Here is a 22,721-nt window from a genome sequence, read left to right as displayed (position 1 = left end):
TATGGTATCTACCTCAATTTCATGTAATCCTTATAAACCCTGAGCAAAAAGCATGAGAAAGAAAAAGAAGGTTGAAGAAATTCAATGGTATAAATTGACAATAATTTCTCCTAAAAATGTGAACTTTTTTAATGGATTCTGCAGGGCTATAAGTACAGTAGATATGAAACTCTTCAGTCTATCTGGTTCTAAACTAGAGAGCACAGCACTTATGTTCAAAGAAAAACCCCTTATTGCAGGATAAGTGCTGTAGCCTCTTGTACTTAAGTTCCTGAACTTGTTCTGTCTCAGGGCAGCGAACTAAGAAGTTTCCAATTGGTTTAATGAACTACACTGTTACTGTCTGTTGTCTGTGTAGGTAATCCCAGCAACCCGGGTCAAGGTTTTACAGTGAATAACTCTGTGAATGTTTACTTGTGGTTGCAGACTTAAACGTTATGTTTCTCACTTTATAGTGCTTTGTTTTTCCTTTTAACCTTTTTTAAAAGAAACCTTTAAGTCTTCTACTGGTATTGATTTTTCTTTTGTGCATTTCTGTTATTATTTTAAAACTTGTGTTGCTGCTGCTTGCCAGAACTAAATGATCCAGTGAGAAAATTCCTGATTTCAGTTTAGAGAACACGCAGGTTTTTTTGTTGTAGAATCAAGGTGGGTAAGCAATTATTAATAGTTCTTCCATTCTGGGGATCTCTGAGGTGAAAAGGTAGAATGGAAAGCTTGTTTTCCAGTTAAAGTCCATGTAATTGCTGAAAGGTTTTACTGTGGAGGTTACCTACCTACTAGAGAGATTTTGTTTGCTACGGCCTGAATTGGCATGCCAGACAAGTTTGACAAAGTTTTGGATCTTGTCTGGAATAGTGCCTTTTTATCTGCTCAGGGATCCACAGTGCACAAAGTAATAACGTAGTTAAGGAGGTCAGGTTTTGAGCAGAACTGAGGGACAGCAGAAGTCTTGTTAAAACTTCATCTATCTTTTGTCTTCTCTGGCTTGGCAAACACAGACAAACTGTGACTTTTATGTAGCAATGGAAGTACTCTCCTATCAAAGCTTTTGCAGACTTAGTAACAATCAGGCAAAGGGGAGGATGGTATCCTAGAAATACAGAAAGTATCTTGCTCAACACCTGTTTTGCTCAACACACGTGTTGTGTGCAAATGTGGACATGTCATTGTAATCTGTGCTCATTAAAGAATGCAGCTCTGCTTCCTCCCCTTTCTTTTCAGCTGACCAAGGCCCCTGGCCAGGAGAGCAAGTGCTGGGCTGTAAGTGTGGAGTTGGAGCTGTGGGGAGAAGCTGAGAACAGCAGCCTCCACTGGGTGTAGGCTGTGGTGCTAAAGCAGAGGAGTACTTCATCAGATGTTTGATGTTGGATGTAAACATCTGTAGTCAATTTTGGGTGGGTTTAGCATTGAACAAGTGGTCTCTTTGAGGCTACTAAGATCACTTCAGGAGATACTTAAGTGTTTTGCTGAATGAGAATGGGCTTGAAGTCTAGTGTCAAGACATTTGGGATGGATTTGACAACCACAAAACGCAGGCAAAACTGATTTGGAAATGGTCTGATTTTGGTTTTGCACAAATGAGTGACTTTTGTGTATTTGAGTGTCCCCTTTAGCTTGCCAGTTTGAACAATAAAAGTAAATGTGTCATCTTAATAATGAATTTCTCTTGTACAAGGACTTTTATTTTGTCAGGCTTACTGGCTTACTGTCATAGCTCCTCCTGCTTTCTCTGGCAGTTCTATGATGGGTTTATTCAGCACAGACTACTGAGCTCACAGTGACAGATGTCTGCTATGTGTTTTCCACTAAAATTCTTACAGTTTCTTTAAGAAACTGCACCCTAATACAATGTACATAAAGAGAAATATTTCCTACACATCCCATTTATACAGTTATAAAAATATTTGCTGTGCGTCCCATTTATACAGTTATAAAAATGTGGTGATATTTTGTGAATGAAGAATTCTTTTTTCCCCTAACATAAACAGGACAATCTAAGTTGTAGATTAAATGAAGTGTTACTTCATGCATTTTTCTTGCCATCTACCAGAACGAAGTCTACAGCTGTTTTTTTACAGGAAGCTGCTATACCCTGGGCCATGATGTGGGACATCTGCAAAGCAGCTCGTTCTTGTCATTCTTCCTCAAATACCCAGTTTCTGACCTGTGGTAATTTTAGCACTTCCAATGCAGAACAATGCTTTGTCCTTACATGGCTCAGTAGCCAATTTTGAGCGTACGTGAAGCAGAAACACTTTGATTTATGGCTGAGAAAATGGAGATGAAATGGTGATTTGCTCAGGGTCACTGGTGGGGTGGCACTAGTGGGGAATGAGGTGGCAGGTCAGGCCTGGTGGCTGCCAGGAGAGCAGCTGTCTGCTGACACGGGATGGCTTTGTTGGAGAGCTGCTGTGTAACTCAGGTGTACAGCCTGGTGTGGGTGGGTGAATTTGGAGAGAGGTAGGGGACAGAGTGCCAGGTCCGGTGTGTGTCCAGTGCCAGAGTGAAGAAGGTCGTGTGGAGACAGGAGAGAATCTGGCACCGCCGGGCGAGGTGGTGCTGCTGTGCCCAGGGCAGTGATGTGGTTGTGGTGTAGATATGTCCTACCAGAACCATCCCAGCTCTTCAGGGACAGCCCTTGGGGTTAGACTGGTTCTTCATGGCATGGTCCAAGGCTGGTGGGTGATGCCCAAACTGTCCTTAGTGCTCCCAGTTTGTTCAGGTTCTGCTCTGTGTCGGCTGGTGGGCTCCCTGTGGGAGCGAGGCTGCCTCAGAGCAGGGCAATGACGACCTTTCTTGTGTCCCCAAGCCAAGTCTGTTGTGGTTTTTAATAAATCATTGCTTGTTAAGAAAGAGACACAACTTGCTTCTCGTTCTGAGCTAGAAAATGAGCTGGAAATCAGAGATGTCAAGCTCCATCAACAAAACCTCGTTTCAGGGCAGAAATTATTCAGTGAATAACTCTTTAAGGCCAGGTTTTGTTAGAAGACGTTCAAGAGCCGTTATTACTTCTTGTCTAAGGATCATTATTTCTTGTCTGAGGAAAGGTAAATATGCAAGAACTCATATAATTCTAAGATTTACTAATTTTAAATGCTAAAGTCATTGCACACTAAATTTTGGACAATTAAGAGTGATAACACTGAGGTAACAGTTTTATAACCCTCAAAGTGAGTAATTAGCTAAGAGTATCCCAGTTTTTGACAGAGAAAATGATATTTAAGAGAGGTGTTCATTTACACATCAAGGTCTTCATGAAGCCCTCGGGGATCACAGCTTGTTCTTTATGCAATACAGTCAGGCTTCGAGCGCAATAAATTTTGGTTTTATGTTCAGAAGTTTCTCAGATTTCAGTGTTTAGGCATCAGAAATTCAACCACAACAATAAATATAAAAAGTCCAGAGAAATGGCTTCCAAGTGATAGGAAACCTTTGTTATATGTAAACCACTTGATTTCAGAGGAGAAGCTGTTGAGAAGTTCACTTGATCAGGTCCCAGCTCAAAGCTTTCTGAAAACTGATGTAAGGATTCCCAGTGATAACAGCAAGCTTTGAATCAGGCTCAAGGTGAATTGTGGGGGTTTGTTACTTTTACAGTACATGTGACCACAATTTTCCAGATTTTTCATGTTCACATAACTGTAGTTTTGGTGCAAGAATCTGGTCTGATGTGGAGCGCACGGTTCTGCCGCCTCCCTGCAGTTCCCTGAAGGAGCTGCCCAGTGCTGCAGGCTGGTGTGTCCTGGGTGCCAGCACCCAACATGCAAGTAACATGATGAGAAGGGTCCTGGGAGATGCAGAGTCTCATCTTCAGGTGGTCAGAACCCTTGTGAGCAGTGCTGCAGCTGGTGCTGTGGAGGGCACGGCCCTTCTTTAGACCAACCCTTTACACTAAAGCTGCTCCTGTGAAGCAGCTACAGATACATGAGCTGGGTTTGCTTGAGTCCAGTAGAGAAAGAAATAAAGTTTCACTGTTTTCTGTGCAGTTTATTTTATTTCTTTTTTTTTTTTTAATAAGAAATAGAGTCTAGTGGCGGATGTGTCATTTGTGCATGAAATTAGTAGCTTATTGAGGCACATAAATTATTTAATTTTGTCTAACTTTAGGTAGCAGCTTGTACAGACCATGGTCTCATATGTCAGCAAATGGCAGTGAAATACCCCCATAGCTGTAATTTGAGATACTATGTATGAGAAGGTCCTGTAGTGTAGTGCTGAGACCCTGAGTACCTGCCTGTTGCATGCAAGGTTTTTAGAAAGATTTTTCAAAGGGGGAATTTGCATGAACCCTTCTTTGTAGAAAGGACTTTCATAGTATTTAGACTAGACTTCATGCTCTGAAGCCACTGATTTTAAATAAATGCTGCTTAGGGATATTTTGAAGGCTTTCTTGCCAACTGCTACCCAGTTGATTGGTTACTTGCTACTGCTAGCAGTTTATTGGTGAATTAATTGAATAGTAGTGTGCTCCAAATGATTTCTGGTTTTTAGAAAGGAGTTTCTACCTCTATTTTAAGTTTTTAACCATTGCACAGGTTTTTAAAAGTATAAAATTTTACTGTCTCTTTATTTGAACAACTCCATAAAAATTTTTGAAACCAAACTGCGTTTTTGATCTGAATGTAACCTGTGTTTGCAGGTAATATACCTCTGACTTTTGTTCTTGGTGTGAGGATCATACAGGTTGTTAAAGAGAGTTGTACTTGAGTTATGCACATTTTACTTCTGCTGTTTGGCCTGATGGCTGTTAACAGCCACTGACACTAAAGAACCACTTTATAGTGAAACCTTTGATGTGCCCCCTCACCTGTACCTCTGTTCTCTCTGCTCCATAGATCAGCTACATGCAACTGGGCTTTCCATGATAAAAGAGCTGTGACTTGACATGTGCAACTTAACATTGCACAGCATTGCTCTAAGAGCACTGAGAGAAATGTACTATTTCACCTGATCATCAAATCAATTTGCCCCTTCCAGGTTCACTATAAACTGGGTCTGCTATGATTCTGAGCTTCAGAGAAGCCCACGCTGATGACATTGCATAGATTATTGCATTCTAATCTTGCATGTCTTTTCTCAAATCTTTCTTTTATTCTTTATTTATATTTCCTTTCTTGCTGCAGTTTTTTTTCTCTTGTTTTGTGTTGTAGGATCGGGATACTCACCCCTTGAAGATGACGAGGATGTGTATGCACGCAATAGATATAAAGGTGAATGTTTTGCTTATGTGCTAAAGAGGATCAGCTGGTTGCTGAGAGAAAGCTTCGTTCTTTTTCTTTTCCTGGATCAGAAAATCTTGGTGATCTAGCTCCATGGTTTTTCTCATGGATTTGTATATCCGGATTTAATTTCTACTGTTTTTAACAATGGAAATTAGACCAAGTACTGATCACATCTCTCTTATGCACCTGAGTAAGTAAATTCTGCCCTGCCTTTGCTCCGGGAAGATTGGGTTGTTAAATCATGAAAATCAGGAAGAGCTTCTCTTTCTTCTTCATACATCCCAACAAAACCATCAATGATAAGCTGACTCAAAACCTGAGCTTACTGATGGTGATGTATAGAAGTATGTGCAAGAGAACTTGATTTTCATTACTTTTTTTTTTTTTCCGTAAAATTGTTTGCCTTTCAGGTTAACCTGCTACCTGAAATGCCAAGTGAAGTGTGTTTAAAAAATGAATGTGTACATTCAAAAAAATAAATTAGTAGCTGGATGAGTGAAGGGACTGGCATGTTTAGAAAGCAAATTCAGGTTTTCTTCCCTGTTCTGGAAGACTTTGCTATTCAACAAAACTAAGACCTTTTTTTGCCACTGCCAGTAAATCTTCCACTTGCTATGTCCATTTTCTTAAAAAGTCTGCTTCTGTCTCAATACCTTTCTCCTCTGCCAAAATCCCTCAGGAGCCCAGACAGTAAAGAAATTTGGCATTTAATTTGTCACTTTAAATGGTGTCATGGTTACAAATGGTAACTCCGATTTTTTTTTTGTTAAGTTGATCTGTGGACATGTTAGAGTTGTAATAATTTTGATTACTTGAAAATAGTGGCCATTAGTGTCTTGTTGTACGTTACTGATTCTCTGCAAAGAATCAATGGACCGTGTAAGAGGTAAGTGATAAAGTAATTCAGACATTTATGAACAACAAAGGGGAAAGCACTGCTGTTATGTCTACATTGCTGTTTTCATAAATGTCTCTTGTTCCTTCCAGTAAAATACTTCAGTATAACATTTTGCTTTCTAACACATGCACAAATAATTCTCTAAAGCTTTATTTAGGCAAACTCATTTTTCTTTGCCTTTTAACATGAGGTCCTCTTCAGACACATAGAAAAAGAATTCCAGAGACCATGAAGATAAATCAATGCCAGTTCATGCCAGGGCAGGCAAGTAGTTAAAATGTGGTTTCTTTATAATTTCCTTTTATATGGTGATCCAAAATGAATTATACTCATGTCAGCCAAAATGTCACCAGGGTAAGTGAAACATAATGACTCATTCACACAGATATTAAAAACTGCCCCAAGTTTGGAAGCACTACTGCCAAATGTTGAGGAACAGACAATGTGAATCTAAGAGTGTAAAGCATTGGAGTAGAAAAGGCTCAGTCTTCATTAGCATACTTCTTTATGTTGGCTTTGAGGGAAAGGGGTGGAGAAAGACAAAGCAAGAAAAATGGGCTGTGTGGCAATGTTCAGAGCTTCTCCTCAGATGTCCAGTCCAGTATTTTGGGTGTGACCCATTGCTCAGCAAATAAAACTTCCCAGTAACAAATAACTAAATGGGTTTTCTTAACTGATGTTAACATACATAAGCGGCATTGGTTTTCTTCTTTGCACATGTACTCACTAAACATTGCAAGCAAGGACACAAATTCATCCTCTTTGACATCTACAAACAAAACATTGCAGTTTACTGGGAGGGGTGAAAATCGACCTCCTACTAAACCCTTTTGTCTTCCTCTGGATGTTTGTCCACTTTCTCAGCTTTCCAGAGAAACGTTGCCAAGATTTTCTGTGCCCACAGCATTTTTAAAGAGTTTTCCCCTTCCTCCCTGGTGAACCTTCAGCTCTGTTGGCTGGTGTACCAGCAAGCAACGGCACAGCTGGTCACTTTGCACGCTGCTTGTGAAGGAAGTGCTCAGCTGAGGCTGGTGTTTAGACAGGACCAAGGAGTTGGGGGAAACGATGCCCCAAAAATGCTTTCCTTCCTGCCACTTGGCATGGCTGGATGTGATCACATTTCATGGGAAAGGGCTTCCTGTGTACAGCATTTCCTGTGTTCATCACAGCTGAAGTGCCACTGCTCTGGTGATCCTCATTCTTAATGGGTTTTCTCAAATACTGTACTGATCAAACAGTAGCCCCAGCTGTAAAGGCAGTACTGAGACTTCAACCTTTTCTGCATGCTGCCTGTTTTTCAGTGTTTTCAAACACAACATCAACCTACTGAAATGTTTTACTACCAAGTGATAATTCAGGCTATTGTGTCACTGAGGAAATTTCTAGTTCTTTCTAGTTTGTGCTAAGGCGCAAACTTTTTATTAAACAAAGAAACAGTACATAGGTCCTAAAAATTCAAATTTCAGTTAAGTGAACAGAGCCTGGTATAGATGGTGAAGTTTCAGAAGAGATCCTGGGAAACCTGTAACTTTTCTAATTCCCAAAGCCTTCAGGAACATGGCTGAGCTTACCTTGAGGCAGAGAACAGCTTTGTGACTTTTCAGGGCTCCACACAGACCTAATATTCTACAAGTACTCTGTGTAGCTGCTTAGCCTTTGAAAAACCAGTATGTGCCTTCACTAAAAATCAACAAACTTTGATCTCAAACTTTGTTGTATCGTTTGATGTGCTTTTTAAGTTAGCTAGGGTTTTTTCCCAGCAGTATCAGTTGGTCTAAACCCAGATATTTGGCTCTTGTAAACCCTGCCTCACCCAATTCCTTCTAATCACAATCAGTTCTAGAGTATTATGTTTTAGATCACACAGATGTTCCTCCTAAGTTCTGCAAGTTATTTGCATCCAAAAGCGTGTCTGCTATTGTTTTTCTTTCTGACAGTATCATTTAGTCCAGTTTAAGATGTATTTTACCCCTCCCTAAGAGCCTTGCTTTGTTTCTCTCTGTAGACCACTGTAGCTGCAGTGGCACTACAGGAAAGGCATTTTTTTTTCAGTATTGTGTTTGTGCATTAAACTGCATTTGTTAGCTGTTGGCCATTTTTTCTTCTTAAAATTTATGTGCAGCTGTTTACTCAGGGCAAGTGTGTTTGTAAAACCACAAAAATTTACAGAAAAACTCAGGTAATTTGCAATACCTGAAAGAGCTGCTTTGCCTTTTTTATTATTATTATTAGCCTGTTGATCATGTTGCATAGCATATTTGTCTTAACACCCTTTACAAGGGAAATCAGCATTTGGATGTGCATTTGGAGTTTATACATGAGGAAAACCTGAGGCATAAATATCTTGAACTGATTTGCAGAAGGATTACCTAACTGGTTGGGGCAAAAGCTCGGCCCAAATGAGTTCCCCCAGTTCTGCCCCTTCAGTCATTGTTGTCTCAGTACCTTCAGATTTAAACCCTTCTGCAGAAAAACTGAGGTCTCCTCCTTAGTAAAGGAGATCCTACATGATTTGGCTTGTAAATAAATGGAAGTTTAGGGTGTCTGAGCATTAGAAGAACAAGTGAGACAGAAAACCTGGAAATTGTGGGCATGAGACCACTGAAGGGGAGATTATAGTAACGCTGTTGTTACCTCAGGAGTAGGAGGATTTCTCCAGGAGGTGAATTATGTGGCTGAACCAGAAAGCTGAACTGCACTCTACCCTTACACTGCTGGGTGCTGCTAGACTGGCCTGCTTGTGTCCTGTGCCTCAGCTACTGTGTATTTGGTGACACTGGGAATAATGTCACTTATACATCTTTGTGAAGGGTTTTCAGGTGTATCGGTGAAAGACAAAAGTAAGCATGTCACAGTAAAATACAACTGCTTCAGAAACAGACTAGTCTAGAGGAATGTGCCCTTGGTGTAGCACAAAACTTGATAATTAGTATCTGTAGATGCTGTTTGTGTTTACTTGGGACCAACACAGCAAAGTACAGATGTAAAATGTAGTTTCCATTGTGGAAGTGTAAATATGTCCTAGAGACATTGTGCTCTGAATATAAATATCCCATGTATCAGAAATAAAACAGACTGTATTGATTTTTGTTTATTTATGTGTGGACCTGATCCAAATAGTGTAGGAAAATGTACATAACAACTACAGGACTCAAGAGCTAGAAGTGAATATCTGCCAAAGATGATCTAGAAATTATTTTTAAATGTCTCTTGTGACTTTGTGAGTATGAAGGCTAAAAGTCTTTGTGTTTTGTTTGTTTGGGGGCTTTTTTCCATCTTTCTTGCAAAATTCAGATTTTTTTTTGTGTCCCTCCTGCATGTCACACATTGTCACACAGGATTTCAGGACCTGTCGTCTTTCTCTTTTTGCCTTGCAATCCCACCCTCCATCCCTCCCTCCTTCTCTCCCAGTATGTCCTTTTCAAATCATGGAACTGAGAAAGGGACAGGCTTAGTCACTCCTTGTGTAGGAAATTCCTACTGAGAAGCTGCCCATTTTCTTGGTGCACCCTGTTGTCAAAGCTAAACAAAGGATGTGAAACTTTGGCTGGGAAGGGAAAATCTCTGCTTGATACTTCACCAATCAGCATCAGAGTGTGATGTTAAATCCTCAAAAGAAGATGGTACCCTTATCCTGAATATTTTAAAGTGTAGCCCTGACCAGTTAATAAAGATGCAGTTTTATGTACATGTGTTTCCCTTTTCCTCATTAGTTTGGTAGGAACATTAGCTGTGAAGTCACAGCCAAATTCCAGCTTTCCTCTGACTTGACAGACCCATCCATATCACTGTCTTGCATCCAGGAGCAACTAGAAAGTGGTACTCATGCTTCAGACTACATTTCCATGATATTAGGCAAAAGTCACCACCCATCTTTGGAGGTCAAGAGCAGGGCACGTGATGTTCAGACTTTTGAGAACATTTAGAACTTAATTTAATTTTATGCAGCTTGTGTTCCCATTTCCGAATATGTGCTAAATAGAGAGTATGCTTATGAATGAACATTGACATCCTCTAAAGGATTTGACATACTGCAGGGGTTTGTGCTGTCAAATACATGCTTCATATATATATATGCTTTTGTGCATACGTGTAGCCAAATGCATGTTGCCCTTGGAAGCTATAAATTACTACTAAAAAGAGAGGGATAAAGTCAGATTTTTCTGGAAAGCTCTTCACTTGTCTGTTGGATTGGATACTTGCCTTCAGATTTAGAAGGCTATTTAATTTGTGAAGAGTATTTGAATGTTTCTTTGTGGCACCACAGAGCTGTTGAGAACAGCAGGGGAGCAGCTGCTCTTGCACACTTCACATGTTTTAGTTCAGGCTTAGTCCTGAGTGCTAGCTTTGCAAAATTGGAGCTGTTCTTAAGCACTGAACAGTTGTTCTGGCACATGGAGGATGTGTACACATGAGCTTGTCATTGGCAATATGATTTATGTAAGTGACATCCGTTCTAACTGTGGTAGAGCTTGAACCATCACAGAGTTCTGCCAAGGCACTGTCCTTGCTGCACAAATTGTTATGGCAGTGGAAGATCTTTTTTTGGATGAGCACTAAGAGAGCTAGGTGTAGAAAGCTGACAACTACAGCTAGACCAAAGGTGTTCCTAATGCAAACTTTCCTTATCAAAGAGCAGTTAGACGTGTCTACTTCAAAACAGGAAGGAAAAACACTCCAGCTGTCATCAAACTGCCCACATGGTGGCACACTTATTCCATGGACAAAAAGCATGGTAAAACCCCACTTATCCTCTCATCCCCTTCCAATCTAATGACTACAATCTTTAATGTTTTTCATTAAAAAAGAGCTGCCAGCCTTTGGAGGGCTGACATTTGGATGCGTAAAACTTATTGCACCTCCCTGCAACGTTCTCCACTTTGAGGATTCGTGGCTTTTAAATTAAGATATTTTTTCCCATTTCTTCTCTGTGACCATGAATAAACAAAGCGATTTTATGTTTGTTTCTGAATTTTTACATTTTTCTAATTGTTATGTGTGGATTTTTTACTTCTCTGTGCCAGAAACCCCGTGGTGCTCGCCCATTAAAGTGAAACACGGTTATGCAAACTGCAGGACACCTCAAGGGGAATATTACAAGAATGTGTTGGGCACAAGATGTGATATTCGCTGTCAAAAAGGCTACGAACTGCATGGCCCTCACCAGCTAATTTGTCAGTCAAGCAAACGCTGGTCTGGGAAAGTGCTGTGCAAACGTAAGTGGCTACGAAATCTGCGTGTGTGACTTGTGCTGCAGGTTCAGCAGACAGTACATTTTCATTTGTCTTTGAAACTGATCTTTGGATTGTTACTGATTTTTAAAGGTTGATAATATAATTGGATGGGTATATTAGTTTGTGGCCGAGGATCTTACAGAGCTGCATGGCATGATGAGTATCTGAGTGGTACAAGTGCCCATGGCAGACAGGGAATGTTTTATGAGTGTGGGATTTTGATTTGTGGAAGTAGTTTCATGGCAGAACCATAAAGCTGCTTTAAAATACTGCCCATCTTGGACTTTCTAAGTTGACACAAGTTGTACCAGTGTCTAAATGGGGTCTTGCATTAAAACATTTTCTGAGAAGAGAGGAATAGGTACTTGTCATCCCTTTTCTCATATAAATGTTGTATTAGGCCGCTAATGCTTATGCAGAGCTAAATTTCAAATGCTTCTAATAAGAACAGTTTGGAAAAACCTCCAGTGGACAAGAACTTCTCCCACTTGTCATTTGCCAGCTGCATCTTTATTTCTGTGTAATACCCCGCATTCCCGTTACTCTAAAGGGGGGGAATAACAGGTTTCCGAAGTCGTTGTTTCCTTTTCCAGAAAAGCGCTGCCCCACCCTGTCCATGCCGACCAATGGGGGTTTCAAGTGTTTGGATGGTGCCTACTTTGGCTCAAGGTGTGAGTATTACTGCTCTCCAGGATACCAGCTGAAAGGAGACCGGATAGTGACGTGCATGGACAACAAAGCGTGGAGTGGCCGGCCAGCATCCTGCGTTGGTAAGTAGGATACAGGGGCTTCATCCTGGGAAGTCCACATCTTCAGGTACCTGCTAGTGCCCAGCTCTTGCAAGTAAACTCCAAAATGCCTTTTTATCCAGCTGATGGGGAGAAAAAAAGCAACTGTCCCTCTTAAGGAAGCAGAGAACAGTTTTCCAACAGATGCAAAGTTCTGTCACTCAGTACTTTGTCCAAAGTGAGTATCCTTCTTACACACAAGCTCCAAGTATTACCATTTTAATAAAGATGAGGCTGATGTAAATGGTCAGCACTTTTCAATGCTTTGCTCATCTCCTGGGTGACTCCTTGGTAGCCTGTAATTACTGTGCTGCTTTTCTGGAATGTTCTCTGTGCTGGAGTTCTGTCACACTTTCTGCAGCTTAATGATAAAATGGGTTTGAAACTAAATCCATTGTCTGACCTGTTGTTTTTCTTCCTTGGGATCATGGTCTCCAAGTATATCCAAGGAATATAAATCGATTGTAGTTACCAGCATGGTTGCAGCTAATTTAAATTTCAGCCTAGTTCACATTACTTATGCCAGCAATTTTCATTATGTAGTCAGTGGTCTCCTGGGAACCTCAGCAGGAATAAGTGTTTCTATATACATAAACCAAAAGAGAGATAAACAAATATTGAAATTTAACTTTCCTGACTACTAATGAAATTTCAGCAGATAATGGAGTCTCAGCTGCTGGCTGCCCTTTTTCTGGGAAGCCTCTGATAAAAGCTTCAGCAGCCACCCACAAAGGGAAGTATTTTTTGTCCGTCTGAATTGGCTACCAGTAATTTCAGCTTGTGGGTGGTAGACTGTTTGTGCTCAGTGTTTTCTGTGTAAGATAACTTGGTTTTCCTCAGAATGCCTGTGGCTCAGTTTAGGTTAGCAAATGGTTTTGGAGTCTCTCCATTGTAGCCTGATGTTCATAAAATTTTGTTCAGGTTTCCTGTTATTTGGTGTTGTACAAATGTAGAAATGAGATGCTTAGGTCTAGACTGTTTGTGGCATCTCTTGTTTTCATTTACAAAAACAAGCTTTGTCCTTCTCAGTAGTGTGGGCAGAGGAAGCAAAACAAACCCTTTTAAGTTTGGAAATTATAAAATATTATCTTCTGTATTTCCTGGCAATTTCAGAACATCATCTGTTTGCGGCAATGGGGTGTTTGTCACAAAAGGATGATGTCTTGCAAAGTAAAGTAAGCAAGTACGTTTTAAACAAAAGAAAAAGAGGCTATGTCAACACTAACACTTCTTTTTTATTCCAAAAATGCAGGGTACCTATTGCAAAGGGTGTGATTGCAAGTCCCAAGTAACCCAGTAAAAGTAATATTATGATTTAATTTCTGGTAGTGCCACATAGGGTGGAGAAAGCCCCTTCAAACCTTGTGTGCACTCAGTTCCTATATGCACATAGTGAGGTATACAGTTAGCAGATTGTTTAATAAGGTTATCTTTTGACCTCCTGATAGGTAGTATACAAAATTTCATGTGACTAAACATAATTCCACAGTTTTTGGCATTGGATATGTAAAAAATTACTTCAGACCTGCACTTGAAATGCTCTGGGAAATAAGGGACTTTCCTCTAACTTTTTTACTGTTCTGCTTAGCATTTTTGCACAAAATTATGTGGACTTCACAGTGGAGTAGTGAAGATCCATGTAGGAAAGACATAAGGCCTTTCATTGATAGAATAGGTATTCATTAAAAGGGTGAAAAAGATATATTTTTTGAATTACTGAAAATTAGGTAAGTTTTAGCAGCCACAGAAGTCCTTACAGATAGTGAGTATTCAGGCCTAACAAAGCAGAGTGACTGTCTACTGTCCTTCCTTCATGTTGCTGAAATGACTTTGATTAAAAAAGATCAATGTACAGCTGCTTTTGCTTATCAGTTAGCTGAAAATGCCAACTTGAATAATACTTCCACCATAACCCTAGTGCACTGTAACATATATCGAAATACATATTTTCTTCTAGAAAATTTAAAAATGTCAATGTCTTTTCTTCTGGAAGAGTTTCCTTTTCCTGCTCATTCTATAACAGAGGTTGTGGTAAATGTTTGTCACCATGCTAAGTCATCCTCTTCTCATATCCTAAGGCTGTATTGATAGGTAGTTACTAACAGCTTCCATCTGAAACAAGATTTACACTCTGAGTCAGTGATCACACAGGCCTTGATAATGGATGTTTTGAAATACAAATCAATCCCTTGTGCGGGCGGGTGGGGAGAGCAGGACAATGTTTTTCATTCTCATTTTTATGATTTCATCTCTTTATGCTTTTGATATAGACTAATGCTTTGAACTAACTTCCAGCCATTTTTTTATGTCATCAGCAATAACAGCATATTCATAGAACAGCAGACAGTTTACCCATCCCATACAGGCCATTGAGTAAGCAAGCAGTGGGCATTCAGAACCATCCCTCTGTTTCTTTCCTCTTGTCATCCCAGATTCACAAGCAAATAAATGTAAACCTTTAGCAAACTGTGAGAAAGACTGTTAACAAGCTCTTTAAATTTTGTTGAAATTGTTAATATGGCCAATTCCTGGAGTATGTTTAAAAAAAAAAAACGACATCCAAACCAAACCAAACAAAAAAAACCCCAAACCAACCAAAGAAAAAAACCCACAACCAAAACCTAAAACCTGTTTGAAAACTTTGCATTTTTCTCCACAAAGTTCAAAAGGCTGATTTAAAATAGAGTGTTCCACTGCTGAACTCTTGATGCCATGTCTGCAATGCCACTTCCCCACATGGAGCCAGAGTACCAGTTGCTGCTGCCAGATAGTCAAGAAAAATGACAGAATGTGGCTGAACAGTGCCACATTTTTAATGAAAACTCAATCTCCATGTTCATGATTTAAACCTTGCAGGCGAGAGTCTGACATTTAATACATAGCCCTGCTAAACAGCTTAAATAAATCTGCTTGGCTTTTCATTGCTTTTTCAGCACTGACATTGCAGTAAAAGCTAAAACTTGCTCTACCAAGTCAGAGACCTTTGCAGTGTGTCCTGGTTCCAAGTCTGCCTAGGAATACTTATTAAATGAGGGTCTGACACTCCAGTGCTTACAGGACAATTTTTCCCTCTGATAAAACCTCTCCAGCAGTCAGCAACCTTGAGGGTTCCTCTGTTGGGGTTTGTTTTGGAACCAGTTTAGTTTTCTGACCTGCAGGTGGGCACCTTGTTCACATCAGACATTTTACTGAAGATTTTCTTGGCATAGTTGTGTTTCAGTTTTGTCATTTGTGCATTGCCTGGATGGTCTCTGGTCACCTTCTCTGCGTTCAGACGGGCTGGGGTTTTTTTAGACCTGTCTTCCTTCAGCCAGGCTGTGCCCAAAGTGCTTAACCTGCTGTAAATTTGCCATAACTTCGTACAAGGGAATGAGAAAAAAGAGCAGTGAGCACTGTTTGGTGTTTTACACATCCCAGTAGAGACTGCAGTTAGAAAGCCTCTTTGGTGGACAGCTGCTTTCTCTTGACCTGTTTCCAAGGAGAGTTATTCTGTCTGGGTTTATTTAGTGCCTGTTGAATGCTAACAGGCAGCTGAAATGACCAAAACAAATATCCTCCCCAGAAATGTTTAAGTCCAGCTAAAAAAGCTGCCTGGCCCCTGGGTTCTTGGTGAGTTGGTTCCCCCAGTAACTGCATTGTTTGCCTTTATGGTATGGAAGTCCAAGCTAGTTCATACCAACCAGTCTTCTCTGCACTAAATAGCTTAACGAGCTTTCTGATTAATTAAGAGTTTAAAGCACTGGGTCCTTAAATGCTGCTCTAGCTTTTATTCCAGCATCACATTTATTTGATTTATACTGTCCACAGTGGTGAGTGGTCACCGCAGTGAACTAGTCAGAACCAGAAGCAGCCTTGGTGAGGTTGGGTTATTTCTTACCCTAATTCAGCAATGTAGCTTCGTAGAGGAGGGCAGAGCTCTCACAGGCTGCAGTGTCAACAAGTTTTCACACATAATTGGAGGGTGCTTTAAAAGTAAGGGAGTGAATAAGAAACATGAGGAATGGAGACAAAAGCGTCAGGACTGGCAGTGAATGTAGCTGAAGACAAGCAGCTGTGCATCACCTTTATCCTCCATCAGGGTCTTCTGTCATTACCACTGTTCCTTTGCTTCTGAATAGTAGTCACAGTGTTAAACAGATAAACAGTCTTTCAAAATGTACCTACATTTTTTTTTGTATTACCTGTAAGGCATTATTATAAGAGTTATTAGGAAAAAATCAAACACAGCATTAATTTTCTGCAAAATTACAGTTGTGCCAGTCTTCTGTTGTTTCTTGTTTTGCCATTACTGCAGTAAAAATAACCATTATGTTGAGAGTAACATGAAAAGTTATCATGCAGAGAGAAATGGACGTTAAGTGTGCTTTAAAAATGCTCTTAATCACAATGTCTACCTCACAGACAAACAAAGAGAAGAATGCAGATAAAGAGAACAGAAACTTCTTGGATACAATCTTTGACATCCCTCCTTGAAGTTCAAAGGCGTCCATTTGTTGACATTATCTTTTAACTGATGTAAAGAAACTATGTATTAGATGGCACTATGCATACTACATACTATGGCTATGTAAAGAAATTTGCAATAACTTGTTTTAATGTTTTTTGCATTGTAAAGGACTGATCTTTGTCAGCTCTTACTCTTCCTACAAAAAGGTGAGAAGTACTGGCTTCACATGCCTTGGCTGGGACATCCCCAGTGTTGAGGAGGCCTGGCGAAGTCTAGGCCAGGTCCTGGGTTACACTGGGAAAGAGCTGTGAAGAAAATGCATAGCTCCAACAGGTGCACCAGTGCCCACTTCTGTGACATTTATTTCAACAGACACCGAACCTCCGAGAATCCAGTGCCCAAGCGTGAAGGAGAAAACCGCGGAGCCCAACAAGTTGACAGCCAGAGTGTTCTGGGACACCCCAGAGGGACGGGACACTGCTGATGGGATTCTGACAGAGTAGGTGAAAATCTGTAGATGTTTGTGTTTTCTTTCTTATTCCTTGATTAGAAATTCAGCTGATGACGGTGGCTGGGTACTCTTTCCCTGTAATTCATCCAAGATGCTTATTTTGACAACTTGGAGGTGAATTGTTCAGGAAGTAAATAGCAGATTGTTGTGATTATTTTAGAGCTGATGTAATATACAACAGCGTTTTGACCTGTGAAATTTTCTGGAGCTCCTTTGCAGATCTCATAGTCAACAAGTTTTCTTACAGCAAGTTACCTTTTGTACACAATGAAGAGAGAGTAGTGCACTGGAGGTAGCAGCAGAGGCAAGTTTGACTGCCTTAAAAAAAACCAAGGTAAATTGTGGCACAAAAAAATCATCTTTAGCCTTCTTCCTGAACTAGTGCTGGCTACTGATGTCCCAGGGTTCTGCAGTTACCTTTAAAATAACATTCCTTGTTTGAAACTTTAGTAACTTTAGACTTAAGACTTCAAAATTTCTTTATCAATTTTCATGGTTTCGCAGTCACATTTCCCAGAAGAGCAAGGTGTACCTGTTATGGTACTACTGCCTCTGATTTTCCCATTTTTATCATGCAGGATTTGTGTCAATCTGTTGAGATTATTGTAATGGTAGGAGTATAGAAAATTTACTTTTTTCGATAAGCATGTTACATCTTTCAGCAGTGTAATAGTGGGCTGATTAAGCTTAAAAGCTCAAAGTTGTAAGCGTAAAGATATTCACACTTCGTAAGAATAGAAAAAGGTGTTGAAAGACACAATGGTATTGCCCCTTTATTACTATAAATTAATAATATTAGAAAGAAAAATTCATTGTACAGTTAAAACCAATATTGCTGTAAAGGTCTGATGCAATAATTCTATGACAATTAACAGCATTAAAAAATTACACTTGATAAAACAAAAATTTTGGAAATGACAGAATAAAGAAATTCCAAAGTCTTTTTGCCCGATGGGAAAAAACAATGAGAAATGTCCCATGTAGATTTGTCATATAAGTAACTGTTGTCAGCTCAAAAGAGGCAAACTCTTGATTCTGTGGAAGCTTTTCCTTAAACCACATCTCTATTTTTATAAAGTCTTGCTAAACTGTGATGTTTTTTAGAGTATGTAGTGCTTTCCTTAAATGCCCAAGGTCCTGCAGCTCCATGAGTACATAAGCTTTTCAATTACATGGAACACTACTTTACCTCAGTGCCCCAATACTGAGGATGTGTTTAATGTATCTGAATTCTCCTGTCTCATTTGCAGGATAGGGGCAAATTCCAGGCAAAAATGCTGCTGTGGATCACCACAGCCTTCTGACTATCCCCAGTAATCACACCATGTGCCTAAGAGTATTGTCTGTAGGAAGATACTGCTGAACTTACGAATGTCTGTCCTGCATTATCTCCTGTTTTAGTGTTATTTTGAAAGGCCTGCCACCAGGGTCACATTTTCCAGAAGGCGACCACAAAATCCAGTATACTGTGTATGACAGAGCTGAAAACAAAGGCACTTGCAAATTTCTTGTTAAAGTCAGAGGTAAGAATGTTGTTTTACCCTTTAAATACAGTCACTAATTTGCATCTGGTTTAGCAGGCAATTTGAAAATGTCCTTGTTTCCGTATTTATCTGCATATGTATGCATATATAAACTCTGTGTTGATGCTGAAAGGGAGAACACAGTCTTGCTCAAGACCCTGGGGGCCAGTCTACAGCAGGGTGCAGCAATCCTGTACATGAAGGAAGAGCTTCATTAATCACTCCTGAGTCCTGCTCCATACCCCTTCCTTCCTGCAAGCTTCTTGCTGATACCCAGCTTGTGAGCTGCTGAAAGAAAGATGTAAAGGAGTTTTTTCAATTGTGTGTCACATCTGTCAAGCAGGGCTGCCCTTTCACAAGTCCAGATCTTCAAATCCGGATTTGAATCTACAGAAATTGAACCCCGTAGGTTTTTGCTTCAGCTCTTCATGCTCCGTGACCTTTTGTCACTGTGATACCACAATCACATGCATACACCTGTACATCTGTTTCACTTCAGTTTACATAAAAGATCAGGGTGGGATTTGTTTTGGTTGGCTGGGGTTTCTAAGTACATACATAATACAGAAAGCAAACAGAAAAATGTCCTCAGTACTGGTATTTCACTGGCCTGTGGTGCCCTTGTAGCAGATGGTGATTCATGCCTTGTCTTTTTGTTGGTTTGTTTGTTTTCTCTTGCTTGAAGTCAGGCGCTGTGTGAAATTAAATGCCCCAGATAATGGCTACATCAAGTGTTCAGGTGATGGAAATAACTATGGTGCTACATGTGAGTTCTCCTGCATTGGTGGCTACGAGCTGCAAGGAAGCCCAGCTAGAGTGTGCCAGTACAATTTGGGGTGGTCAGGAGTGGAGCCAACCTGTGCACGTAAGTGAGTATTTCACCACTTTACCAGAAGGACTGACAGAGCAATGGTTCTCAGGGCAGTGAGAATTTGGGAAGTGGGTGTGGGGTGGAATACAGCTGCAGCATCCCAGAGGTAGGAAACTTAATATATCTTTGTCTCCTCTGCCAATTTGCACTTAGAGCTGAAGGCTTTACCGCTTTTGACTGCTCTTTCCTACGGTGATAACGGTACCTCACAACTGATAGTTTGATTTAGCTCAAAGCTCTCTACAAAATGTCACATTCTGAAGCCAATCCATCAGCCAGAACAATTTACAATAAAATCATTGGCTTTGATGAGGCCAGCATTTCACCCATATCTTCTCTATTATTGTTCCTTGTTCTTGTGTTTCTGCTGTCTAACCATGCTTGTAGAAATAGATCTCTTTCCAGTATGCTCTATAACTTTTGTCTTCATTTTAATTCTAGCCATGAATATTAATGTGAATGTGAGGACTGCAGCTGCGCTTCTGGATCAATTTTATGAGAAGCGGAGACTGCTAATTATTTCAACTCCTACTGCAGCCAACTTCTTCTACAGGATGCAACTGGGAATGCTGCAGGTAAAACACATTTAAGGGGGGGTGGGCAACTATTTTTTTTTCTTTAAGGAAAGACACAAGAGGACAAGCTCCACTGTTGGATATAAATCCACAAACTTCAGCTATTATATTCCAGCCAGTGGAAGATCTGGCTGAAACAGTTGTGGTTTGGGATTAATCCTTTTCACAGGAGTTTGAGTTGAAATATCTCCCCAGTCTCTAACTCAGCTTCAGTCTGGACTGTGCTGCTTCTGACTGACCAGTCACTGAATCCCAGGCAATTCTGCCCCTCCCATCATCCACAAATTAATTTAATATTAATTTGCACTCAATAATAATTCCCTCACTCAACTGCTAAAAAAGTTGAAAAAACCCCAACCCTCCAGCACTTCAGTGGATGCAGTTCATGTAAATCAGGCTTACAGAATTTGTAACTACCATGTGAGGAAATGTGAGTAGCTTCAGAAATAACAAGTGCACCAGCAAACAAAGGACTAGAGACTCAGCACAGAAATCGTCCAGTGCTGGAGATAACACTGGAGTATTTTGTTAAAAAAAATTAAAACTTATTGTAATTGTCTTTCTTAGGTGTTGTAGTTGTGATGCTCTTGCTAGCTTCTTGCTAAACTTAGAGATATATCTCCAAAATGTATCTGTGTTCTCAGGGAAACAAAGGAAAGGAACCAGTCCTCTATTCTTTCACAGCAACAAGTGTTTTTATCTTGTTTTTTTCTTCTCACAACTGTAGCAAAATTTAGTATAAATAGTCACTGGGATATGAACGGGATTATGTTTTTAACTGCTGGCTTAAGTTACAGTTGTATTTAAGAAAAAAACGCTTTTTTTCCCATTAGATAAACTTGCAAGAAAATTCAGTATATTTATCAAACTGAAATAGTTTAAGATACTAAATTTAATGGCTATAGTACATTTTTCCGTGCTTGACAGTGGGCTAATAAGTTGGCATGAAAGAATACTTTCTGCAGTCAACTTCTATTTCACATACCTTGCTTCGACTGACAAATTAGATTACAGGGCTTAATACCCTGGCATCTTTTCACTACAGAGAGAAGTTTATATATCTCTAGGTGGTCCCTGTGTGTTGTTTTTTTTAGAGCAGCTAAGAATCTGTCATTTACATTGCCTGCAGTCTTGAGGCTCTAGTTCTTTGCCATGAAAATTAGAGAGTTTTCAAATTATGCTCTCGATTCAGTTTAAAACATCTCACTAACATAAGAAGATGGGACTCTATGAACACTTGCTTCACACTCCAGACATCCTCCTGTTCTCTGCCTGGTAACTAACACACCTATTTCTTCTTTTAACCCTTCCAGCCAGCACAGTGTGGGTTAGACCTCCGACACGTTACCGTGGTTGAACTGGTTGGTGTGTTCCCAGCTCAAATAGGAAGAATAGGTGTAAAGCTGCTGCCTCCATCTCTTGCCCTGCAACTCAGGTAAAGGAATCTCTCACTACTGTTGTGTTTGCACCTTATCATACAAAATGCTTTGCTTTTGATTCGCTGCATCTTACTCTCTAAATATACATATTCTATTTTAATGTACATAACTAGACACTATAAGGTAGATGTTGATGAGAGTCCTTTAGGATTAGTTTGCTCTCTACTCTCTGTGTGATGGCTACTGCAAATTCACAGGCAAATAAAAATATAATAACAAATTTAATATTTATTTAATTTAATTTATTATAATTTTAATATCCCCGTAGTCATGATAGGTCTATATTTTTGGGTGCTGCCACCGAAAACACTCCAGGCATATCTGTATTTGAGCTGGAGTTGGTCTGATGCAAACAGGACAGGCCACAGTCCCTTTGCCATGGAGCAGCTGCCAGGGCAGCCCCAAATGGCAGCAACAGCCCATCCTCTCTGCACCAGCAGTAATCCTACGGACACTGGTGGTTGTGGCCAGGCCCGAAGGGGAAGCAGTGGTGGCTCTTTGAAGTCTCACATGTAGGAATGATATGGGCAGTATTTCAAAGAGGAGATTATCTCAGCCTCCTCACCCCAGCTGCAGCATCAGCAGTTTTACCGAGGTGCCTGAACTGGTTTGACTTGGGTTTAGACTGGCAGAGGATTGGTTTTCAAGTGAAAGGGAGACTTCAAGTGCCAGCATTTCCATGAGACAGGAAGACAATAAAAGCCAAAAGTGAAACTGTGGCAGGGAAAGTAGTAGTTATTTAGAAAAAAAAGTCCAGGAGTATTTTAGGCAACATATTCTGTGATATGCCTGACGAAAGAGAGTTAGTTTTAGTTGGAGACAGTGCAAATTGCTGACACATCAGAGAAGGGTTTGTTTTCTATTTTAAAAAAAATATTCTCTATAAAAAGAAAAAAGAGAGCACAAAGAATCTCTCTTTACTTTTTTGAACAAAAGTACTGTTACTGGAGTTGAGATGGTTTTCTTGTGGCTCTGTAGAAAATAATAAGCTCTCTTAACACCTCATCCCTGCTCCCCTGCAACCTTTAATGGAGCTACATTTCAGAAATGGGTATAGTATGACCTGCCCTGCACTCAGTGAAAGTTAGTTTTCCATTGATTTTTTTTTTCTCAGTTGTTCCTTAGTGTGTGAATTACAGCTTTCCAGTTCTAGAAGGTACTTAAATCAATATGAAATGCACTCTTAAACATCTTGAATAATAACATTGAC

At 40.0% G+C, this 22,721-nt stretch overlaps 1 protein-coding gene across 3 annotated transcripts in view; it reads left to right on the top strand.

Moving 5' to 3' along the window:
* Positions 1-22,721, top strand: part of SRPX (sushi repeat containing protein X-linked) — a 49,592-nt gene that overhangs the window by 23,808 nt on the left and 3,063 nt on the right. For 2 of the 3 annotated variants that reach the window (XM_051811688.1, XM_051811689.1), the window contains exons 2-9: positions 5,154-5,213; positions 11,148-11,339; positions 11,951-12,127; positions 16,965-17,091; positions 18,505-18,626; positions 19,312-19,491; positions 19,939-20,072; positions 21,386-21,507. In XM_051811688.1, the coding sequence (XP_051667648.1) occupies positions 5,154-5,213; positions 11,148-11,339; positions 11,951-12,127; positions 16,965-17,091; positions 18,505-18,626; positions 19,312-19,491; positions 19,939-20,072; positions 21,386-21,507 (1,114 nt within the window). The remainder of the gene's footprint in view (positions 1-5,153; positions 5,214-11,147; positions 11,340-11,950; positions 12,128-16,964; positions 17,092-18,504; positions 18,627-19,311; positions 19,492-19,938; positions 20,073-21,385; positions 21,508-22,721) is intronic. The other variant, XM_051811690.1, reaches the window with a different exon arrangement.

Source organism: Manacus candei, unplaced genomic scaffold (assembly GCF_025592945.1).
Source record: "Manacus candei isolate 608988 ecotype Guabito, Panama unplaced genomic scaffold, ASM2559294v1 h1tg000083l, whole genome shotgun sequence".
Taxonomy (NCBI): Eukaryota; Metazoa; Chordata; class Aves; order Passeriformes; family Pipridae; genus Manacus; species Manacus candei.
Note: the sequence above shows the minus strand (reverse complement) of the source record. Positions and strands in the feature narration are given on the sequence as shown.